We start from the raw sequence: 20,049 nt of genomic DNA, 5'->3' as shown, positions 1-20,049 counted from the left end.
TGCACTCTGAACAGTAGTTTGCTATGGGTACAGTCACTGGCCAGCTAAGTAAGACTCTCAATTTGGCTAAACTGGTCTTGGGTAGTTTCTGACACGTTCCCCGTAACAATATATATACACAATGGAATACTACTCAGCTATTAAAAATGATGAATTCACTTTCTTCACCTCATCTTGGATGGACCTTGAAGGAATCATGTTAAGTGAGACAAATCAGAAAGAGAAGGAAGAATATGGAGTGATCTCACTCACAGACAGAAGTTGAAAAACAAGAACAGAAGGGAAAACACAAAGCAGAAAAGCAGAACATGGACTGGATAAAATTGAGTTAATCTACTTAGGAGAATGAATGGAAAAGTATTTCAAGTTTCACATTAAAAGAAGAAAAGTTACTCCCCCACATTGTGGTAATTCTTAAGTAGATCTTGTTTTTATTCTTAAGTTACTAGAGCACTAATATTGGAACACTAGTAGAATATCAGAACATTGTCAGTAAATTTAAGCTGGAACATCCAGACTCTGAACAAGAGATCACATTATCTCCTGAGAAATCCTAAAAATGACATCTGCATGATAGAAACGAAGTGGTGTAGAGGACAAGAGCAGAAGGAAATAGACTCAATTCTCCCTTCATAGTGTGACTTGAGCTATCCCTTCCTCTGTTTGAATTCTTAATAGATTATGGACTGTAGGTGCTTAGAAAGGATCATTCTACTTGTGTTACATGTGAGTGTGATGGTGCCAAGTGCAGGACCAGAGTTAGCTCCCTCTGGTAGATCAGCAGACCACCACCCTTTAGAACTACATAACTTACCATTTAATGCTCAACTGCCAGATTCTTTGAATAAATAATGTAAAAATTAGATCTGTGATTCGCTCTTTAGTCTGCTCTTTAGTTTGTTCTTGTCATCTTTTACTAAGAACATGCACTTTACCAAGGAAGAAGCCAACTAAATGCACCAGGTGGTTAAGCCAATGATAACGTTCAGTGTTGAGTTATGACTATTTCAATCAATGTTGCAATTTGCATGAGAAGGTGGAAGCTTCACATATTTCTCTTTGATAGATAACCAACACCTGATCTGATCATTAGAAAGCTCAATGAAACAAACAACGGTAAAATTTTAGGTTAGGGTGGAGACAATTTTGCTGAGTATTTACATCTCGTCCCATGTCTCTCCTTGAATACTCTCTTGCTACATTTCCCTTAGAGACAGGTATCCATATCATAGTAGTTTTTGAAATGTCTTCTTATATTAGCAGATACGTAACTCAAGTTTCCTGATGGGTCTAACTTTTAATGCAAATCCTAGTAGAAGGATGACCATTTCCTAAATGTTTAATCATCACTGGATCAATGAAACAGTTATACACTGATAGGTTTCTTTGTACCAGTTTTTTTTTTCATTTCCCAATACACATATAGTGTTAACTCACTTTTGTTTGCTCTACTGGGTTTTTTTTTTTTTTTTTTGTGTATATATATATATATATATATATATATATATATATATACACACACACACACATATATATATCCTCAAATCAACTATGATGTACTCAGATGTTTCTACATCCAGGATGTGCCTTTTGTATTTGATATTCACTTCATTACAACATGCAGTTTACAACATCTGAACTAAACGCAGGACACAAAACACAGTTCTATCCGGTAGTGACTACTTCTGGAGTAAGGGTTAATTTTAGCTCCTGCACTGGACAATGGTTTGATTCCTCAACTTTACAGACAACCTCACAGTGACACAAAAGCATAACAAAGTTTTCAATTAGCCTGTGCTCTGAGAAATCTGCTTCCATATGAAAATGCACTTTCCCCCTTACTATCTGTCTAGCCACTGGAATATGCTGCTCATATCTAATATACAAGATAACTTTATGGGAAAGGGAGTTCTTCTTTCCTATAGAATCTAAACACAAAACTTTTGTCTGTCATGTCCTTTTTTCTGTGAACAGTATGTAAGAAGCATCAGCTTCCAAGAGATTTTTACAGTTTGTTTTCCAACCATGAGCTCTGTTCAAACTTCAGGCTAACCTGGAGTCAGCTCTTACAGTCAGATTCCACCAGGCACAGACTTTTTAGCCTTTGAGTAGGGGGTTAATGTTTGGCAGTGTTCCACTTTGTAGCCTTATCAACAAGCATTTTACAAAGCATGACAAATGGGTTGCTACACATCCATGCCTGGAACTTTTCATAAAAGCACAAGAACTCCCAGAAGCCTTGAGAAAAAGACACAATCAATTATTCCTCTCCCTGCTATTAATCATCTCTTGCCGACTATTCATCTTACGTGTGATGATGACTAGTATTCGCCGAATGGCTAGCAGACGCTCTTTAAGTGACGTCATACCGAGTATAGCCAGCTGAGCCTTGCGTTCCAGTGGCAGCACTGCCAGGATCCACCAGGACCAAGCAGGACCACTAGGATTGCTCTGAAAAAGGAAGAAAAGAAAACACAAAAACAAATAAATGATTTTGGTTTTTCCCACAGGGTTTTCATACCTACATAATTCCACTGTTCCTGATAGACACTTTTAATTTTTTCTAATTTCCGAGAGGGTAAGAAACCAAGGTGGAGAGACAGACACAGATAAAAGAAGACACTACAGAAATGCCCCCTCATAAGGGGGGCTCCCCTTCTGTATGGTGATCCTCGATGGCTCTAAGGGCTTGAACCCAGGCCCTCCTATATTCTGCTGGGTGAGCTCTCTCTCAGCTCTCCAACAACCACAGATATTTTTACATTGCTTTTAAAATCTTTGTCACTTTGGCTAAGTAGATAATTAGCTACTGATTCACAGCAGTCGGTATGTTTGGGACCTCTTAATATTTATTACGAACTTGCTAGAAATCAAAATTCTAAAAAAAAAAAAAAAAAAAAAAGTAAAATCTTTAATGACTGAAAGAAAAAATATGGCAAGTCTTAGAAGCACTCCCAAGGGGCTTCATAGTGTCGTATGCTTTACATTGGTTTGTTCTAGCCCTCCCCCCGCCAAGAGAATTGGATCAGTCCTATTAATTTCACCGGCCTGCTTGGCCCCGCCCCAAGGAACCCCGGGAGAGGGTTCCTGAGTTCGAGAGTGACAGAGTTCCTGAGTTCCTGAGTTCGAGAGTAAGGGAGAGGGTTCCTGAGTTCGAGAGTAAAAGAAAGAGTGCTTGCGCCGCCAAAAGGAGATAGCAGAGTTCTGTTTGGTGATTAGTTTGTCTTAGTTTATGAATCGTTGTTCCTGAATAAAGAAATACAGCTTCCCTGCCCAGCCGTTGTCTCCGCGTCTCTGTTACCCGCCTTGAAGCTAGCCCGGCCGGCAAGAGCCTCCGAAATTTTAACAACACACAGTAACTGTTTTCTGTCTTTATGGAAAGAGATACACATATAAATTGGGTCTGTTTGGTATGCTGAAACTTCATGGGAAAAGCTGTCACATAAGGAGAAATGTTTGACCTTATTATATATTTAGATAATACTTTGGTCAAGCAAAGATTACTAAAGTCCTGGGCTCCTAGGAACATATCTAAGAAAGACATCCACCCTAGAGTCCCTATTCTTATTGGCTCTATTCCTACTCTTTGGTTCCTGTCTATTAAACATTCTGTATTGCTTTATACCTTACTACCTTTCAAACACAAAGTTGCAGATGCTACTATCATTCCACCCTTACCTCCCTAAACAGATGGCCTCACTAATATGTCCTGGAACCTCACCTCTCCAGAGCCCTATGCCACTAAGGAAAAATAAAGACAGGGTAAGGGGTGTGTGGATTGACCTGCCAACATGCAGAGGAGAAGCAATTACAGAAGCCAGAACTCCTTCCCTCTGCACCTCAAAATAATTTTTTAGTCCATATTCTCAAAGGTGGGGGGGTGGTGGTGTTAGGGGAAGACACAAGGGCTCTGAACCACAGTTCCACAGGGCCCCAGAACATTTGTCACCAGGAATCTTTGTTTTTTATACCATCACTGAGAAGAAAGAGAATCTGGAAAACATCAGAGGGTGTTGGCCACTGTTTCTTTTATCTGAGAGGAAAAAGGAAAAAAATCGAGACACTCAGAAGTAGTAATAGGTTAGGTGTGACTTAGAAAGGAAGTGAAGGCAGGGCTGTAGAAGTGAATAAAAATGGGCAAAATAAATAAATCTATGACCTTAGGAGAACTATAGCAGTTTCTGCTGGAGGGTAAAGTGGGTACAGAACTCTGGTAGTGGGAATGGTATGGAATTATACCCATATTATCTTACATTTTTGTAAATCACTACTGAATCACAAACAAAAAAACACCAAGGTCCCAGAACTGAATAGTACTACCAAGCCAGAGCTGAATAGTGCTCTGGTAATAAAATAAAATAAAATAAAATAAAATAAAATAAAATAAAATAAAATAAAATAAAATAAAATAATCAGAAACTTCTTGAGACTCTAATATGTTCTATGAATTCAGGTTATTATTCTAAAATCCTGATTTCCTTATCAATTGCTTTTTTTTAATTTTACTGAGACCTTCATAATCATTTTTTCTTTTTCTTTTCTTTCTTTTTTTTTTTTTTTTTTTGCCTCCAGGGTTATTGCTGGAGCTCAGTGCCTGCACCAAGAATCCACTGCTCCTGGAGGCCATTTTTCCCCCTTTGTTGCCCTTGTTGTTGTAGCCTTGTTGTAGCTATTATTATTGTTGTTGATGTCATTCATTGTTGTACAGGACAAAGAGAAATGGAGAGAGGAGGGGAAGACAGAGAGGGGGAGAGAAGGACAGACACCTGCAGACCTGCTTCACCGCCTGTGAAGCTATTCCCCCGCAGGTGGGGAGCTGGGGACTCAAACCGGGATCCTTACGCCAGTCCTTGGCTTTGCGCCACGTGCGCTTAACCCATTGCGCTACCTAGCCTGACCCCCCTTCATAATCATTTTAAATATTGCCATCATTTATAGAAATTATGGTTAATTCTATGCTTGGAAAAATTCAAGGAGAGGATATCTATACTTCAGAATATAGATTTATCATAAAATTGAAGGTAAAAAGCTGCAAAACATATGGGGAAAACTAGACTTACACAAGAGATGATGGTTATCTACATGAGATTGGACACTGTGACAAATGTAATTTTAAGAACTTTTTTGTTTCAAATGATGTTTTGCCCTTTCTAGGTTAAGAAAAGAAGTTTTGAGCTGACTGAAACCTTTTCCAACTTTACGGTTTTCATCTTTTTGTGAGTAGAACTGAACCATTTATTTTTTTTTCTTCACATCATCAGAATGAGGATGTCTTTTATTTCTCAAGGCAATGTGTTTGCATAAATCAAGGAAGACATCTTTCTCTGTAACAGACACAAACTGCTTATATTACAGAAGCTTTGGCTAAAGATCATGCTGCTTCAGGAGTTAAGACTAGTAAAAGGGACAGGAAGAAAAATAAGTCCTGATACTTCACCACCAACTACTACTAATTATCTACTTAACCAGTGACAAAGATTTCAAAAGCAATCTAAAAACATCTGTGGTTGTTGGAGAGCTGAGAGAGAGCTCACCGAACAGAATACAGAAGGACCTGAGTTCAAGCCCTTAGAGACACCGACACCGAGGAGCACCATACAGAAGGGGCGCTCCCTAAATGAGGGAGCAATTCTATAGTGTCTCTCCTTTTCTCTGTCTCTCTCTCTCCATCTTGGTTTCTTACCCTCTCCGAAATTAAAAAAGAAACTACTGAGAATAGTCTTTAAACACTGAGAAGAGAAGAACTGCCCAAAATACAGGAGTCATGGATAGAATCTGATGGTGAGAGCTGGCATGGCTCTTGAGTTCACTAAGAGTTCAATCTAAGATTCCTCAGGAAAACTAGAAGAATTGATATGATTATCTGCATTACTATACTTAAGCAATAATAACTGATCAAGTTTATTAAAGTCAGGCTTAATTTGCAGACTGATAAATTTATCATAACTGTTTGGTAGAAGAGGGGTGAAAGTGGAAAGAAAAAAATGTGTTTTAGCTACATACAATATTCTATAATTAGACTCTAGCTTTCTTAAAATGGTTATTTTTTTAATCTATGAGTGAGAGTAGGTCCAGATTTTTCTAATATCTGGCTATAATTTTCCAAACTACCATTTCCAGTTTTCCTTTTTTATTTATATTAAGAATGGAGACTATTCTTTTTCTTTTTAAAATAACTTTTAAAATATTTATTTTATTTGATAGAAATTGAGAGGGGGAGGGAGAAAAAGGTGGGGTAAAGAGAGACACCTACAGCACTGTTTCACTGCTCATGAAGCTTCCCTTCTACAGGGGCAGGGTGAAGTGTGCACTGCATTGGGTGCACCACCACCTGGACCCAAAAGTATCCTTTTAACCTTCCTTCACTGCTGGTGGGAATGTCAATTGGTCCAACCCTTGTGGGAAGCAGCCTGGAGAACTCTCAGAAGGTTAGAAATGGACCTACGACCCTGCAATTCCTCTCCTGGGAATATATCCTAAGGAACCCAACACACCCACCCAAAAAGATCTGTGTACATATATGTTCTTAGTATCACAATTTGTAATAGCCAAAACCTGGAAGCAACCCAGGTGTCCAACAACAGATGAGTGGCTGAGCAAGTTGTGGTCTATATACAATGCACGATGGAATACTACTCAGCTATTAAAAATTGTGAATTCACCTTCTTCACCCCATCTTGGATGGAGCTTAAAGGAATCATGTTAAATGAGCTAAGTCAGAAACAAAAGGGTAAATATGGAATGATCTCACTCATAGGCAGAAGTTGAAAATTAAGAACAGAAGGGAAAACACTGAGCAGAATTTGGACTGGAGTTGGTGTACTGCACCAAAGTAAAAGACTCTGGGGTTAGGACGGGGGTGGGGGAGGGTTTAGTCCTGGAACATGATGCCAGAGGAGGACCTAGTGGGGGTTGAATTGTTATGTGGAAAATTGAGAAATATTACACATGTACAAACTACTGTACTTTACTATTTATTGTGAACCATTAAGCCCCCAATAAAGAATTTTTTTTTTAAATATCCTTTTTCCTGAAACCACACACTCTGGAGATGGAAAGTTTTATGCTGACTTCAAAGACTGCCACAATGACCTTGGCTGGACAAACCTCGTGACTGACATCTTTTTTTTTTTTAAGTATCTAGAGACACTAAAGGTGCTACAGCTTAGGAGACACTGAAGACACTTCAACCTTGACATCTACAAATCTTCTCTACTGTCTGCCCTCGGAGCACCCACTTAGATTTTTCCATTTGTTTCATTTTTAAACCCCTTTTGAGCCTCTGACCTCCATAAATGTAAGATAATAACTTTCTATTATTTCAGCCACTACATCTATATAATCTGTTATAAGTTCAGAGTTAACATATCATACAATTAAAGATGAATTGGAACCCTTAAGCAAAAATTCCCAGAAAAATCATTTTTTACTTTAATATGAGTTAGTCTAATCAACCTGCTTTCTGATTCTGAGCTACAACAAAGTGGGAAGAGAAATTATGAGAGTGAAAGATGAACAAAGACTTAAGAAGCAGGTTTTGGCTGGAAGAACTATCCTGTATTTGCAAAAGACATAACCCAGGTAGAGATAAAATACAGAAACCCTTAGCAGAGAGGTAAAGAAAATAAAAATGGATGGAAAAGGTGCCAGAGACATTTTATTTTGTATTATCCTAAACATGCTGAAAACTGGTGGGCCTGCCCTACCCTTTTCTCCATAGTAGGCCTGTCTGTCTGCCTGTATACTGGGAGGAACACTATACTCTCAGTCACAATCCTAAACCATGCCACCATTGGGCTCTATCACCCACAGATGAAGGAGAGAAGTTATTTGTATGTCTAAGTGCAAATTTGCACTTCTAGCTGTCAGGCTCAGGCAAAAACTAGTAAAGTTATGGGTCCCTTGGGAATATAGCTAAAATATACCTACTAGCTTTTTTCCAAAATGGAGACCCCAACTTTCATCTGCTATATATTCTTGCCTTTAGATTCCCAATTATTTAACATTTTGTTCTGCTTTATATCTTAATGATTTTTCAACCACCAAGTTGTAGATGCTACCATGATACCAACCTGACTTTCTTGGGCAGCCGACCTCACCAGTGTTTCCTGGAACCCCACCTCCCCAGAGCCCTGCCTCACTAGGGAAAGAGAGAGAAAGGCTGGGAGTATGGATCAACCTGTCGATGCCCATGATCAGCAGGGAAGCAATTACAGAAGCAAGACCTTCTGCACCCCATAATGACCCTGAGTCCAAAAGAGTAGGAATAGTCCCAAAATGTGGAAGCTCAACAGTACACTACTTAACAACTACTGGGTCAAAGAGGAAATAAAGGAAGAAATCAAAATGTTTCAAGAGTTCAATGAAAATGAAGACGCAAGCTATCAAAATATTTGGGACACAGCTAAGGCAGTATTGAGAGGGAAGTTCATAGTCTTACAAACACACATTAGGAAACAATAAAATGCACAAATAAATAACTTGATTGAACTGATCCATAAACAATCATAATGAGTGTATCTTGCACCACTAATACACAGTGCAGAAAGTGATACAGCATTATAAAAGAACAAGAAGAAGATACCTGAGGCTCAGCTTCCCTGTCTGGCATTACGCCAAAATGACTTAAGATTTGTTCTTTCATGTGCTCCTGAAGTGCACCGAACCAGGAAACAGACTGTTGATAAACTGAATCATGAAGAGTGGTAAGTTCTTCATACTCTGGGCCTTCCACCTAGACAATGGGGATAAAAAGAGAAGCACTCTATCATTTCCTGATTACACGTGAATTAAATATAACCAGCACCAAAAAAAAAAAAAATACAGAACATTTCCATTCCTTCCAATCAATTAAAACTTCCCACCACTTTCTCCCCCCTCCTTTTGATGTCCTTGTTGTTTTATCATTGTGGTTATTATTACTGTTGTCGTTGTTGCTGGACAGGACAGAGAAGTGGAGAGATGAGGGGAAGACAGAGAGGGGGAGAGAAAGACAGACACCTGCAGATGTGCTGGTCCATGCATGGGTCCTTGCAGCAGTTCTCGTGCTTCACACCATGTGCGCTTAACCCGCTGAGCTACCGCCCGACCCCCTTTCCACCACTTTTCTAACCTCCATTACATAAGACTAGTTTTGCCTGCTTTAGAATGAGTATGCATTTTTTGTGTCTGGTTTCTCTCACTTAGCACAATATTGATGAGATTCATTTGCTTTTTTTTTTTGTGCATCAGTATTCTGTTCATTTGTATTACCCTAAGTTGATCTCAGTGTATAAATATACTATAGTTTATCTATTCACTTACTGATGAACATCTGAGATGTTTTTCATCTTCTGGCAATCAATGGACAAGACCATATGGACAAGTCTTTATGAGAATCCCTTTAAAACATTTTATAATCTGTCAAATTAGACAATCTGATATTTTCATCAGATAAACAATTCTTTTAATTTTTTAAAATATTTATTTTATTTATTTATTCCGTTGTTGCCCTTGTTGTTTTAGTGTTGTAGTTATTATTGTTGTTGTCATTGTTGGATAGGACAGAGAGAAATGGAGAGAGGAGGGGAAGACAGAGAGGAGGAGAGAAAGATAGACACCTGCAGACCTGCTTCACCGCCTGTGAAGCGACTCCCCTGCAGGTGGGGAGCCGAGGTTCGAACCGGGATCCTTATGCCGGTCCTTATGCTTTGCGCCACCTGCGCTTAACCCGCTGCGCTACAGCCCGACTCCCCAGATAAACAATTCTTAAGAGGTAAGTGATCCATGACTTCTATACTCTAGGAAGCATTTAAAGCACTGCTGTTTAATATTGTTAAATACTGCTTAATATTGTATCTCACTTTGAATATAAGTATCTAGACTAAGAATTGACTACTTTGCTCATAAATCAAATCCTGTCCATCACATGTCTTTGTAAAAGACACTTTATGGGAAACCAGTCATGCCCATTCCTCTATATGTTCTTTAGCTGCTTCTGAGCTACAATGGCAAAGTGTGAAAGAAACCAAATAACCTGAAAATTTTACTTTAAGGCCCACGACAGGAAGTTTGCCAACGCCTAGGCTAGAAAACCACAGTAATGATCAGCGCACAAGTCCAGTTTGCAATGTGTAAGAGTAAGATCTCTTTTTTAAGAGAGGGTTTATCTACCAGTTCTAACTCAGGTTAAAAAAATCATAATATAATCATAATATAATAAATTAAGGAGGAAATAAGTAATGTCAACCAAATGTGACCAAGTTTTTTTTTTTTTTCATAATGCAAGAGAAACAAGATAGCTGACCTCTAAACACATGCTGGCAAAAGAAACCTTACCTTTTCATCTTCAAGATACTCAATATCTGCAGTGTTATAACCATCTCTGTGACGGTGGCTTAAAACTCTGAACCGACTAACTCCAATTGCATCCACCACTGAACTCCCATCAGGAAACGTTCTAACATCCTTGATCTCCAGCATGCAGCCATACTCAGAAATCCTAAACAAGACAGTAGGGGGGAGATGATGGAGGTTCTTAAAATGCAATTAAGTCTTCTTCTTCTTTTTTTTTTTTTTTTCTGGATGAAATTCTAGAAGTTAACAATGAAAAACAAATAAACAAAATGCATAGTATTTCTACATTGGAACTGCAAGACTATAGATACCTGTATATCCATAGGTCTGTAGACACCTATGGATCATCCTTCTGTTAATGTGAATCATACTAGTGTGTCAGGGCAACAGAGTTAAGGTTAGAGGAGAGAATTAACATGTGCCTTAGTGCTGAAATGAGCTGGTGCTTTAAAAAGACTCAAGAGATGGAAAGAAACAGAATTTTAAAGGTGGCCCCTCAGAAAATTGGCCAGAGCACTATCAGCTGGTATATCCAGAGAGTACAAAGCCTGCCTCCCCAGGGGCCCAAGTCTCAGGCTCTATTCCTTCCTCCCGATTTTCCCTTCTGCAGATCCATCCTCCCCAAATAACTCTACAGGATGTGGTCTAAAATTACTGTCTTCATTTTCTTGTCTTTCCTTCACTTGCAGATACTCCCACCTTTCCATTGAAACAATTCCATTAGAAGACACAAATGACTTCTGGCAAAAAGTCAGGAGGTATATACTTATTTGGTCTTTGAGGATATGATCCTGCTGATCTACTGCTGTCCTCGTACCCTTTGTCCTTTTGCAGCAATATTTTACTCTCTCAAGCCAGGCCATCCCTTAAATCTCTTTCCATAGAACACCTCTTCTACACAGGAACCCTGAATCACATCCTGGGTTAACAGTATCTCACTCCCAGGTGAACATCCCCATTCTCTGTTACCGGTTATCTGCACCCTGATGATTCTGATTACATCTACTCTATGTCAATCACCACATAGAGATGTTTATGATAATAACTCATTTCTTTTATCCCCACTCATGGATATATATGCAGATAAATAGCTAGAGAGAGAGAGAGAGAGAGAGAATGAAACAGACTATAGCACTGAAGCTTCTTCAACATAGTAGGAGCCAGGGGCATCAAACTGGGTAGTGCACATATCAAAGAAGAATACTAAGTGAACAATTTTGCCAACCAATCTGGGATCTTTTTGATCCACTATTCCTGGCAGACTCCTCTCCTCCCAACCCCACGCCCTGGTTTCCTTTCAATTTCAGACAGATGTCTCTGATGGAAAACAGAGACAGAGATGGGCAAAAAAAGCAGAGTCAGAGAGGAAGAGAGACATCACAGTACCACTCCACTGTTCATGAAGTAAGTGCAGGCATTTGCATGTGGTGCTGGAGGCTTGAACCCAGGTGTCTGCACATGATAAAGTGTGCACTCTACCAGGTGAACTATCTGTACTCATTCCCAGGCTCACAAAAACGTGAAGACTCTGATAAACTCAACAACTTCTCTAAGGTCACAATAAGACTTAAAGCCAAGGCTGCGTGACGCTAAGGAAAAGGATCTCTACCATATACCTACAAACCAACGATGAGTGATGATTCCCAAGTTAAATGTCTACAAAGCCACCTGCCCACTGGACACTTCTACTTAGATCTGTAGTGTAACATTTTCCTGCTCCCCTTCTTCTTCTTCTCTTCTTCTTCTTTTTCTCCTCCTTCTCCTTCATTATGGAGGGGGGGGGGTTAATGGTTTATAGTATATATAGTCACTGGAGATTTATAATATTATCCTAAATTGTTCTTGAAGAAAAATAAGAAATTATGCATCGAATGAGGATCGTTGTATGCTTAAACTCTTACCCTGCATGTTCAGCAGATAAGCACATGCCAAACCGTCTGGTGCCTGTTTCCATGCATCTTCTTATCATAAGCCGGTAGCGGGGCTCAAAAACATGAAGTGGACATGGGACAGTGGGGAAGGCCATGGCACACACAAAGATGGGGACATCTCTGGTCAGACTATAGAAAGAGGGGAAAAATGTTAATTCATATGTAGGAATTCTTTGAATCAGAAGAAAGTACTAGTCACTGTAAGGCAACAAAAGCTAGCCACACTTTAGTTTCCACATGTACAAAAGAAAAGCCCTCAGGCCTGCTTCAGTTCTGTCAGGTCAGAGCAAGTCAATTATCATGGCAGGAGAAGTTATCAGCTTACCTACATTTTTTAAAAAAATATTTATTCATTTTCTCTTTTTGTTGCCCTTGTTATTTTATTGTTGTTGTTATTGATGTCTTCGTTGTTGGATAGGACAGAGAGAAATGGAGAGAGGAGGGGGATACAGAGAATGGGAGAGAAAGATAAGACACCTGCAAACCTTGCTTCACCGCCAGTGAAGCAATTTCCCTGCAGGTGGGGAGCCGGGGGCTTGAACCGGGATCCTTATGCCGGTCCTTGTGCTTTGCGTCACCTGCGCTTAACCACTGTGCTACCGCCCAACTCCCTTTTTTTTTTTTTTTTTGCTAAGCCCATATTATTAGGTGATAGAGAATGAGCTGAATAATTTAACAATTATTAAAAAACATTATAGAAAAAACATTACAGCTTTTGAGTATAAGAAAATACACTGTAGTGTAGAGGTAATGAGTTCAAAATAAAAAGGACTGTAAGAACTATTAATATGACACCTCAATAGTTCAAGGTAATTACAACAGAAAATTACTAGGCAAAAAACAATTGTTGAGTCTGTTATGAATAGCAATTCTCAGTACTATATTTGCTTCTAGTTCTAGAAGAGAGAAGAAAGTGTGTCTTTTCAATTCTAAAAATTTCAATATCTGATTAAAATACAAAAAGCAAAAACATAATTTTGCTAAAATGCACTTTTGGAAATATGTTTTATAACTTCTTTCCACTTTCCTATAAACTCTCTGCAACTAATACTGAGTTTAATTGAAAGTTTTTAAATATCTCTGTGAAGGAAAAATACCTGAGATAAAGTTAAAGCTGAGATTAACAAATACTGTTTTTCATTTGCTTGTTTAAACCAAAGTCAAGATCAAATATACAGAGCATGAAGACCTACTTGGACAGTTCTGTCATTTCTTCATCATAAATTCTCTTCCTGTCAGATAGGTCATCAGATAAATAGCGAAATATTAGTTCTTCAGCCAGAATGGTTATGTTAAAATTTCTGCTTGCCAGCAACTGCAACAGAATGAGATGTTAATTAATTCTAATTAATATGTGGTGATTCTAAAGGACAAAGTACTCTAAAATCTGAAGAACCAACAAAGAGGCCAAGAAGTGGAGTGTCTGAGAAAACAAAAGAAATGGGGGCTGAGGGCTGGGAGATGGGAAAAGCAAGAGAAAGGACGGGACAATTCATCCACTGTGAAGTGAAGGTCACCTCCTGGTGGAAGGGCCGGGCAATTCCAACCTTCCTTAGGTGTTACAATGTTAGTTAAGAGAATGAAAGTGGAAGAGGAAAGAAACATGAAGTAATAATACTAGAGTAAGAACTAGAGGGCACTAGAGAAAAACAGTAAGAAGGATGACTATAATGTTTGGGGTCTAAGATTTAAGATTGTGAATTTAAACTGAAATCAAACTGTCCAACTATGTGGCTTTTCTCTAGCTTAATTTTACTTAGACAGAAACAAACAAACAAAAGATATAGTTGATTTTATTTGGGTTGACATAGGAAGTAAGGGACCAAGGTGTGAAAGCTAGATGAGAAATATGAAGGAAAGGTGGGGGGCGGGGGCAGGCAACCTGGCTGAGCACACATTACAGTGTGTAAGGACCCAAGTTCAAACCCCTGATCCCCACCTGCAGGGGCAAAGCTGCACAAGTGGTGAAACCGGGTTGCAGGTATCTATCTCCCTATCTCCCACCTCCTCTCAACTTCTGGCTGTCTATATACAATAAATAAATAAATGATAATAATAATAATAGAAATGTGAAGGAAGAAATGTGGAGGCTGAATAAAAATTAAAATATACTAGCATCCATGGAATAAAAGGACATACATGACTGAAGGAATATTAACCTGTGCACATGCACACACTCTCTCTAAACTGCCTTATTTCAAGCATTTTGTTAACAAGTTTTTTCTTTACTGGCATCCATAACAAGGGACTTTCAGAAGTTAGAAAGAATCAAGTCCTTAGCACTAGCCAAAATGAGTGTGTACACACACACACACACACACACACACACACACACACCACACACATCCATTTCAAGATGAGATAAAGGAGTGAATCTTTGGCACACAAAGTAGGTCATAATGTAGTCTGAACTCTGTATTAACCATACATTAAGGATTCAGTAGTGTTACCTCACCTATTTGTGATTAACACATAGGAAACACTAAATAATATCAGTTCTTTTCAATATGTCTCAACTGGACTTTAAGCCTAAATATTTACATAAAATTTAGATGTTTCAGTATCTGACTTCCTTTACATATTTTTGAGACATCAGAAGGATGGGGAAAAGATTATGTTTGATTAGAGAAATTCGACTTCTTTAACAGATGGGTGGGAGAAGGAAAGCCAACTGTGAAGTGAGCATCTACCGATGAGCAGAGGGGCTGAGTCATCTTGTCACTTCATGCCATATACTTACTTCAGAAAGTTTCTCTTTGCATAATGGACAATGTGGGGCATGGTCCAGGCAGCGCTCAAGGCATTTCAGGCAAAATGTATGTCCACATGGTGTGGTGACAGGCTCAAAGAGTAACCTAGAAAAGCAACTTCTGAGTTTTTATCAAGAAATATCTATAGGAGGTTTTCAAATAATCTATTTATTTTATATAAATTCCACAAGCAAATTCTCTAGCTGCTCTAGAAAAATAATTAATACATTATTTTCATTTACAAATGTTTAAATTACTTATGAAATATACTTAATTCCTCTAATAAAAAATCTTTGTTATTTTTAAGAAAAAAATTCAGGAAAATTAAATCTTTTACAGAGGTGCATAAACTCCTACCTCATGCAAAGGGCACACTCAAAGTCAGTTACATCTATTAAGAGTTCTGGAATTTCTCCTGTATTAGAGTTCATGTTCCTTTGAGGTGAGGAATCTGCCTCTGAAAAAAGGTTTTAAATGTTACAATTAACTTTTACATGCATATTGGCATGGCAAAACTGTATGTCCTCTGGGTAAAAAAAAAAAGTTATACAATATAAGATAATGCCAGGCAGGAATAATTCCTGTCGAACTAATAGCATGCAACAATTCTACACAATTTTTCTATTTTTGACTATGAAGTCCTTGCAAAATTAATATTATTATCTAAGCTATTGTACATTTTTGCATCTAATAATTTAAATTAATTTTAAACCTATGAAAATTACTTTCAAATACACTGACCACTAGCTAATATTCTTTCACTCCAGAGTTACACAACTGTATGATAAAATACACACCGACCTTTCTTCGGGATTTTTTCAGGCATGTCAGAGTCATGCACATCCTCCAAATCATTTGGAAACTGTCTCTTCAAACCATTGCTGGATACTGTTGGAAGGATGCTATCTAACACCTTTTTGTCCTCTTCACAGTGTAGGCCCAGTATAAAATACAAAATTGAAGCATTGGTATTTCTACACATATCAGATTTCTCAGGTGGAGTCTGGTAGTAAAGGGGAAAAAAAATTCTGAATATTAGAAATTATAAGAATTACAAGAAATCATGGCAGAAGAAAGCAAAATAGTTGGCTTATAAAGTCGTGCAGTAAAATCCTTGCGGAGAATAAACCTAATACTGGTTTAGATACAACAAGTGACACTCAATGATTTAACAACTGGGAGAAAGCTTGGCAGGCAAAAAAGGGAACACAAAAGCTGGAAAAGGGCAAGAGACTGGCTCACTCAATGATGGCCCTCCTGGTCACTGCAAGGCTACCCTAGTCAGGGAATCCTTGGATTCTCCCATAGACTCAATGGGCCTAACCCTTTGATAGACCCCTCTCTCCACCATCACTAGTCACTTCCAACAGGAACATCATCATAAGCCTTCTTATGGGCTTCTTCAGGACTCACCATGAACTACCAACGGTAGGGACTGCCCCACTCTCTGAAGGGAGGCTGGATCATTCTACCCTGCCACTCGAGAAAGACTGGTTCTGAAATGAACACAGCCTAGAATGTTCCCAGCAGTGACCATGGACTGAGAGCTCAGATTGACAGAGACTTGGAGGTTATACAGGCTCCTGTGCTATGGGTCCTGGGCCAGATACATACATACATACACATACATACATACATACACACACACACACACACACACACACACACAGAGACAGAGAGAGAGAGAGAGAGTGAGTGAGAGAGTGTTACCAGGGATCACCACTATGGGCCAACTTTTTCAGATAAAAAACAAGAGAGGGAGAGAAAGAGAGGGATCCTACTCAAGTATCCCCAGTGTCACCGCCTTCCTGTTTGGTATACATAGGGCTCAAACCTAGGTCTTACACCATGTCAGGGTAGGCACCCTCCTAGGTGAGCTATCTCACTGGCATGGAACACCAATCTTCATATACTCAAATCATTCCTCTCTGCTTTCTTTTCTACAAATAAAAGTAATTTCAAGTCTCCTGGTGTGCAGGGGTTATTTGAAGATGTGCTATATGTTTCTTACAGCCCTCAACCATCATCATTACTTTCACCAACTTCTTTTAAAAGTATCGCTGCCGGACAGGGAAATATACTGGTTATGCAAAGAGACTCTCATGCCTGAGTCTCCAAAGTCCCAGGTTCAATCCCTAGCACGACCATAAGCCAGAACTGATCAGTGCTCTGGTAAAAATATAAATAAATAAAATAAAATAAATCAACTTGAAGGAGTTGCATAAAGCTTAGTCAAGATATTACTGAAAAAAAACCAAGATGATATTCATAAGCACATGCACTTCATACCTTAGAACAGCCTGCATCACTGTCTTCTTCCAAAGAAGGCTGGGTGTTTACGTGGCTTTGACACTGAGCCTGTAATTTGGTTTTCAGCACACTGCTTTGGATGGGAGATGTTAAGTTTTGATGCATATTTTCTGAAGCTAGAAAAAGCACTTCACACATTACCTATGAAATTGCCAAGAAAAAATATATTTTAGAGCACTTTTGGGAAAAAAAATACATATTGTGCCTTAAAGATTCGGAAGAAACCATGAAATCAGACAGGAATAAACTATTTAACAGAATAGTTACCAAATTCCAATTGCCAGTATTTTGAAATTCAAACATCTGAAGCCATAAGCAATGTTTTAAGCATTTTTAACTTCCAGTCCCTTTCCATCTTACCAGTTACAAAATATACATTATACTTTCTTTTCTAACTTAGTGAATTTAGTTATTTTTATTATTTATTTATTTATTTATTTATTTTGCGTCCAGGAATATTTCTGGGGCTCTGTGCCCACACTACAAATCCACTGCTGCTGGAGGCCATTTTTCCCCTTTTGTTGCTCTTGTTGTCATTATTGTTATTATTGACACTGATGTTGTTGTTGTTGTATAGGATAGAGAGAAATTGAGACAGGAGGGAAGATGGGGGAGAAAAAGATAGATACCTGCAGATCTGCTTTACCACTTGTGAAGCAAACCCCTGCAGGTGGGGGCTCAGGGGTTTAAACCGGTATCCTTAAATCAGTCCTTGTGCTTCGCACCATGTGCATTTAACCCACTGCGTTACCTACCGCCTGACCCCCAGTGAATTTATTTTTATGGAGAGAGAGAAACTGAGTGGGAAAGGGGAGAGAGGGAGGAAGAGAGAGATCTGCAGCACTGCTTCACTGTTCATGGGGCTGGGGCTTGAATCTGGGTCCTTGAGCATGGTAATGTGTGCAATCTGCTAGGTGTGCCCCACTCGGCCCTGCATTAGACTTTTTTTTTCTGTCTAATGCTTACACATTTGCTAAAAAAATAAATAAATAACCCCTGAAAGTCTTATGAATAAGATAGCAAAGTAGGAGACTGTAAAGTAGCTCACAGGGACAGTTTGACCCAGATTCAAGCCTGGCCCCCACCACAATGGGAGGGAGTTTTGGTGCTGTGCTGTCTTTCCCCTTCTCTGAGTCTAGCTTCACCTGATTCTATCACCATTTCAACAGAATTGAGCTGTTTGTGCTATCTCAGGTAACATTCAGCTTTCATCTACACATGAAAGCTAACAAATGTATGCATCTTATCATTAACCAAATCACTATCCCTACTACTGTTTTAATTTTATTTTCTTTAGTGTACATAAATACCATTCCCACCACCAAAAGACTGTGTCCCATCCCATTGCCCCCACCCCCACCCTGTGCAGCTTAACATCCACCCTCACCTTCAACCCAGGGTTTTTACTTGATGCCCTACTCCAAATTCAGTCAAATCCTGCTTTGAGTTTCCCTCTGTTCTTCTTTCTCAACGTCTGTTTATGAGTGGGATCATCCCATACTCATCTTTATCTTTCTGACTTAGCTCACTTAACATAATTTCTTCTAGCTCCATCCAAGATGAGTCAGAGAAGGTGGGTTCATTGTTCTTAATAGCTGCGTAGTATTCCATTGTGTATATATACCACAGCTTTCTCAGCCACTCATCTGGTGTTGGGCACCTGGGTTGCTTCCAGGTTTTAGCTATTATGAATTGTGTGCTATTAACATAGGTGTACACATATCTTTTTGGCTGGGTGTTATGGAGTCCTTGGGGTATATCCCTAGGAGAGGAATTACTGGATCATACGGAAGGTCCATGTCTAGCCTTGTGAGAGTTCTCCAGACTGCTCTCCACAGAGGTTGGACCAATTTACATTCCCACCAGCAGTGCAAAGGGGTTCCTTTGTTCCCATAACCTCACCAGCATTTGTTGCTGCTATTCCTTTTTGATGTATGCCATTCTCACCGGGGGGGAGGTGGTATCTCAATGTTATCTTTATTTGCATTTCTCTGACAATCACTGACCTAGAGCAATTTTTCATGTGTTTGTTAGCCTTTTGGATCTCTTCTGTAGTGAGTGTTGTGTTCATATCCTCTGCCCATTTTTGGATGGCTTACTATTGTTTTTAACCACACTGCTATAAATATTCAGAATTCTATTTGTTTCTTTTATATGTAGAAGTTACTCAGCAAAATCACAAGGCTTGTAAGTAAGGTTTAAAGAAAAGTCCCTGAATTAAAGGAGATCACACCTTCTGTGCTTCTTTCTTCACTGAGTTACATTCAGGATTTAAAGCGAGGCAGTAGAGAAATTCCTTCAACACCTCCTTACTTCTTCCCAAACCAGAAAGAGCCTGAGCTTTCACATGGTGCCCCTAGATTAATCAAGAGATTTTTTTTATTAAGTAATTGAAAAGCATGATTATATACTTGCAAACAATAGTACTCAAACATCATTAGAATCATGTATGTCCACGGTACATATACTAAACAAAAGCCTGTAAGGATGTCTCTAGCGCTACCCTGGAAACTGAACTAATTTCAATGTCTTAAAAATACAATATGTCATCAGAACACAGGAGTCAACACAGATAAAATTCAAGCTCAAAGTAGTCTCAAAGGACACACTGAGAGAATACTGGCTAACTATAAACTTTAAATTCACTTAGTAATCACAGATTACTACCATAATCCTCTCTTCAATGTGTATACAGTCTTTTAAGAGATGTAAACTTGACCAGG

At 38.9% G+C, this 20,049-nt stretch overlaps 1 protein-coding gene across 1 annotated transcript in view; it reads right to left on the bottom strand.

Annotated features, from left to right (window-relative positions):
- Positions 1 to 1,844: 1,844 nt before the first annotated feature.
- The window catches only part of LONRF2 (LON peptidase N-terminal domain and ring finger 2), a 33,343-nt gene continuing 15,138 nt past the window's right edge, over positions 1,845 to 20,049 (bottom strand). The window contains exons 3-12 of the mRNA XM_016187577.2: positions 19,560 to 19,682; positions 17,306 to 17,467; positions 15,818 to 16,019; positions 15,374 to 15,473; positions 15,007 to 15,121; positions 13,460 to 13,581; positions 12,237 to 12,395; positions 10,318 to 10,480; positions 8,585 to 8,734; positions 1,845 to 2,451 (exon numbers count right to left, since the gene is read on the bottom strand). Coding sequence (XP_016043063.2) covers positions 2,257 to 2,451; positions 8,585 to 8,734; positions 10,318 to 10,480; positions 12,237 to 12,395; positions 13,460 to 13,581; positions 15,007 to 15,121; positions 15,374 to 15,473; positions 15,818 to 16,019; positions 17,306 to 17,467; positions 19,560 to 19,682 — 1,491 coding nt within the window. The 3' untranslated portion in view covers positions 1,845 to 2,256. The remainder of the gene's footprint in view (positions 2,452 to 8,584; positions 8,735 to 10,317; positions 10,481 to 12,236; positions 12,396 to 13,459; positions 13,582 to 15,006; positions 15,122 to 15,373; positions 15,474 to 15,817; positions 16,020 to 17,305; positions 17,468 to 19,559; positions 19,683 to 20,049) is intronic.

Source organism: Erinaceus europaeus, chromosome 3 (genome assembly GCF_950295315.1).
Source record: "Erinaceus europaeus chromosome 3, mEriEur2.1, whole genome shotgun sequence".
NCBI lineage: Eukaryota > Metazoa > Chordata > Mammalia > Eulipotyphla > Erinaceidae > Erinaceus > Erinaceus europaeus.
Note: the sequence above shows the minus strand (reverse complement) of the source record. Positions and strands in the feature narration are given on the sequence as shown.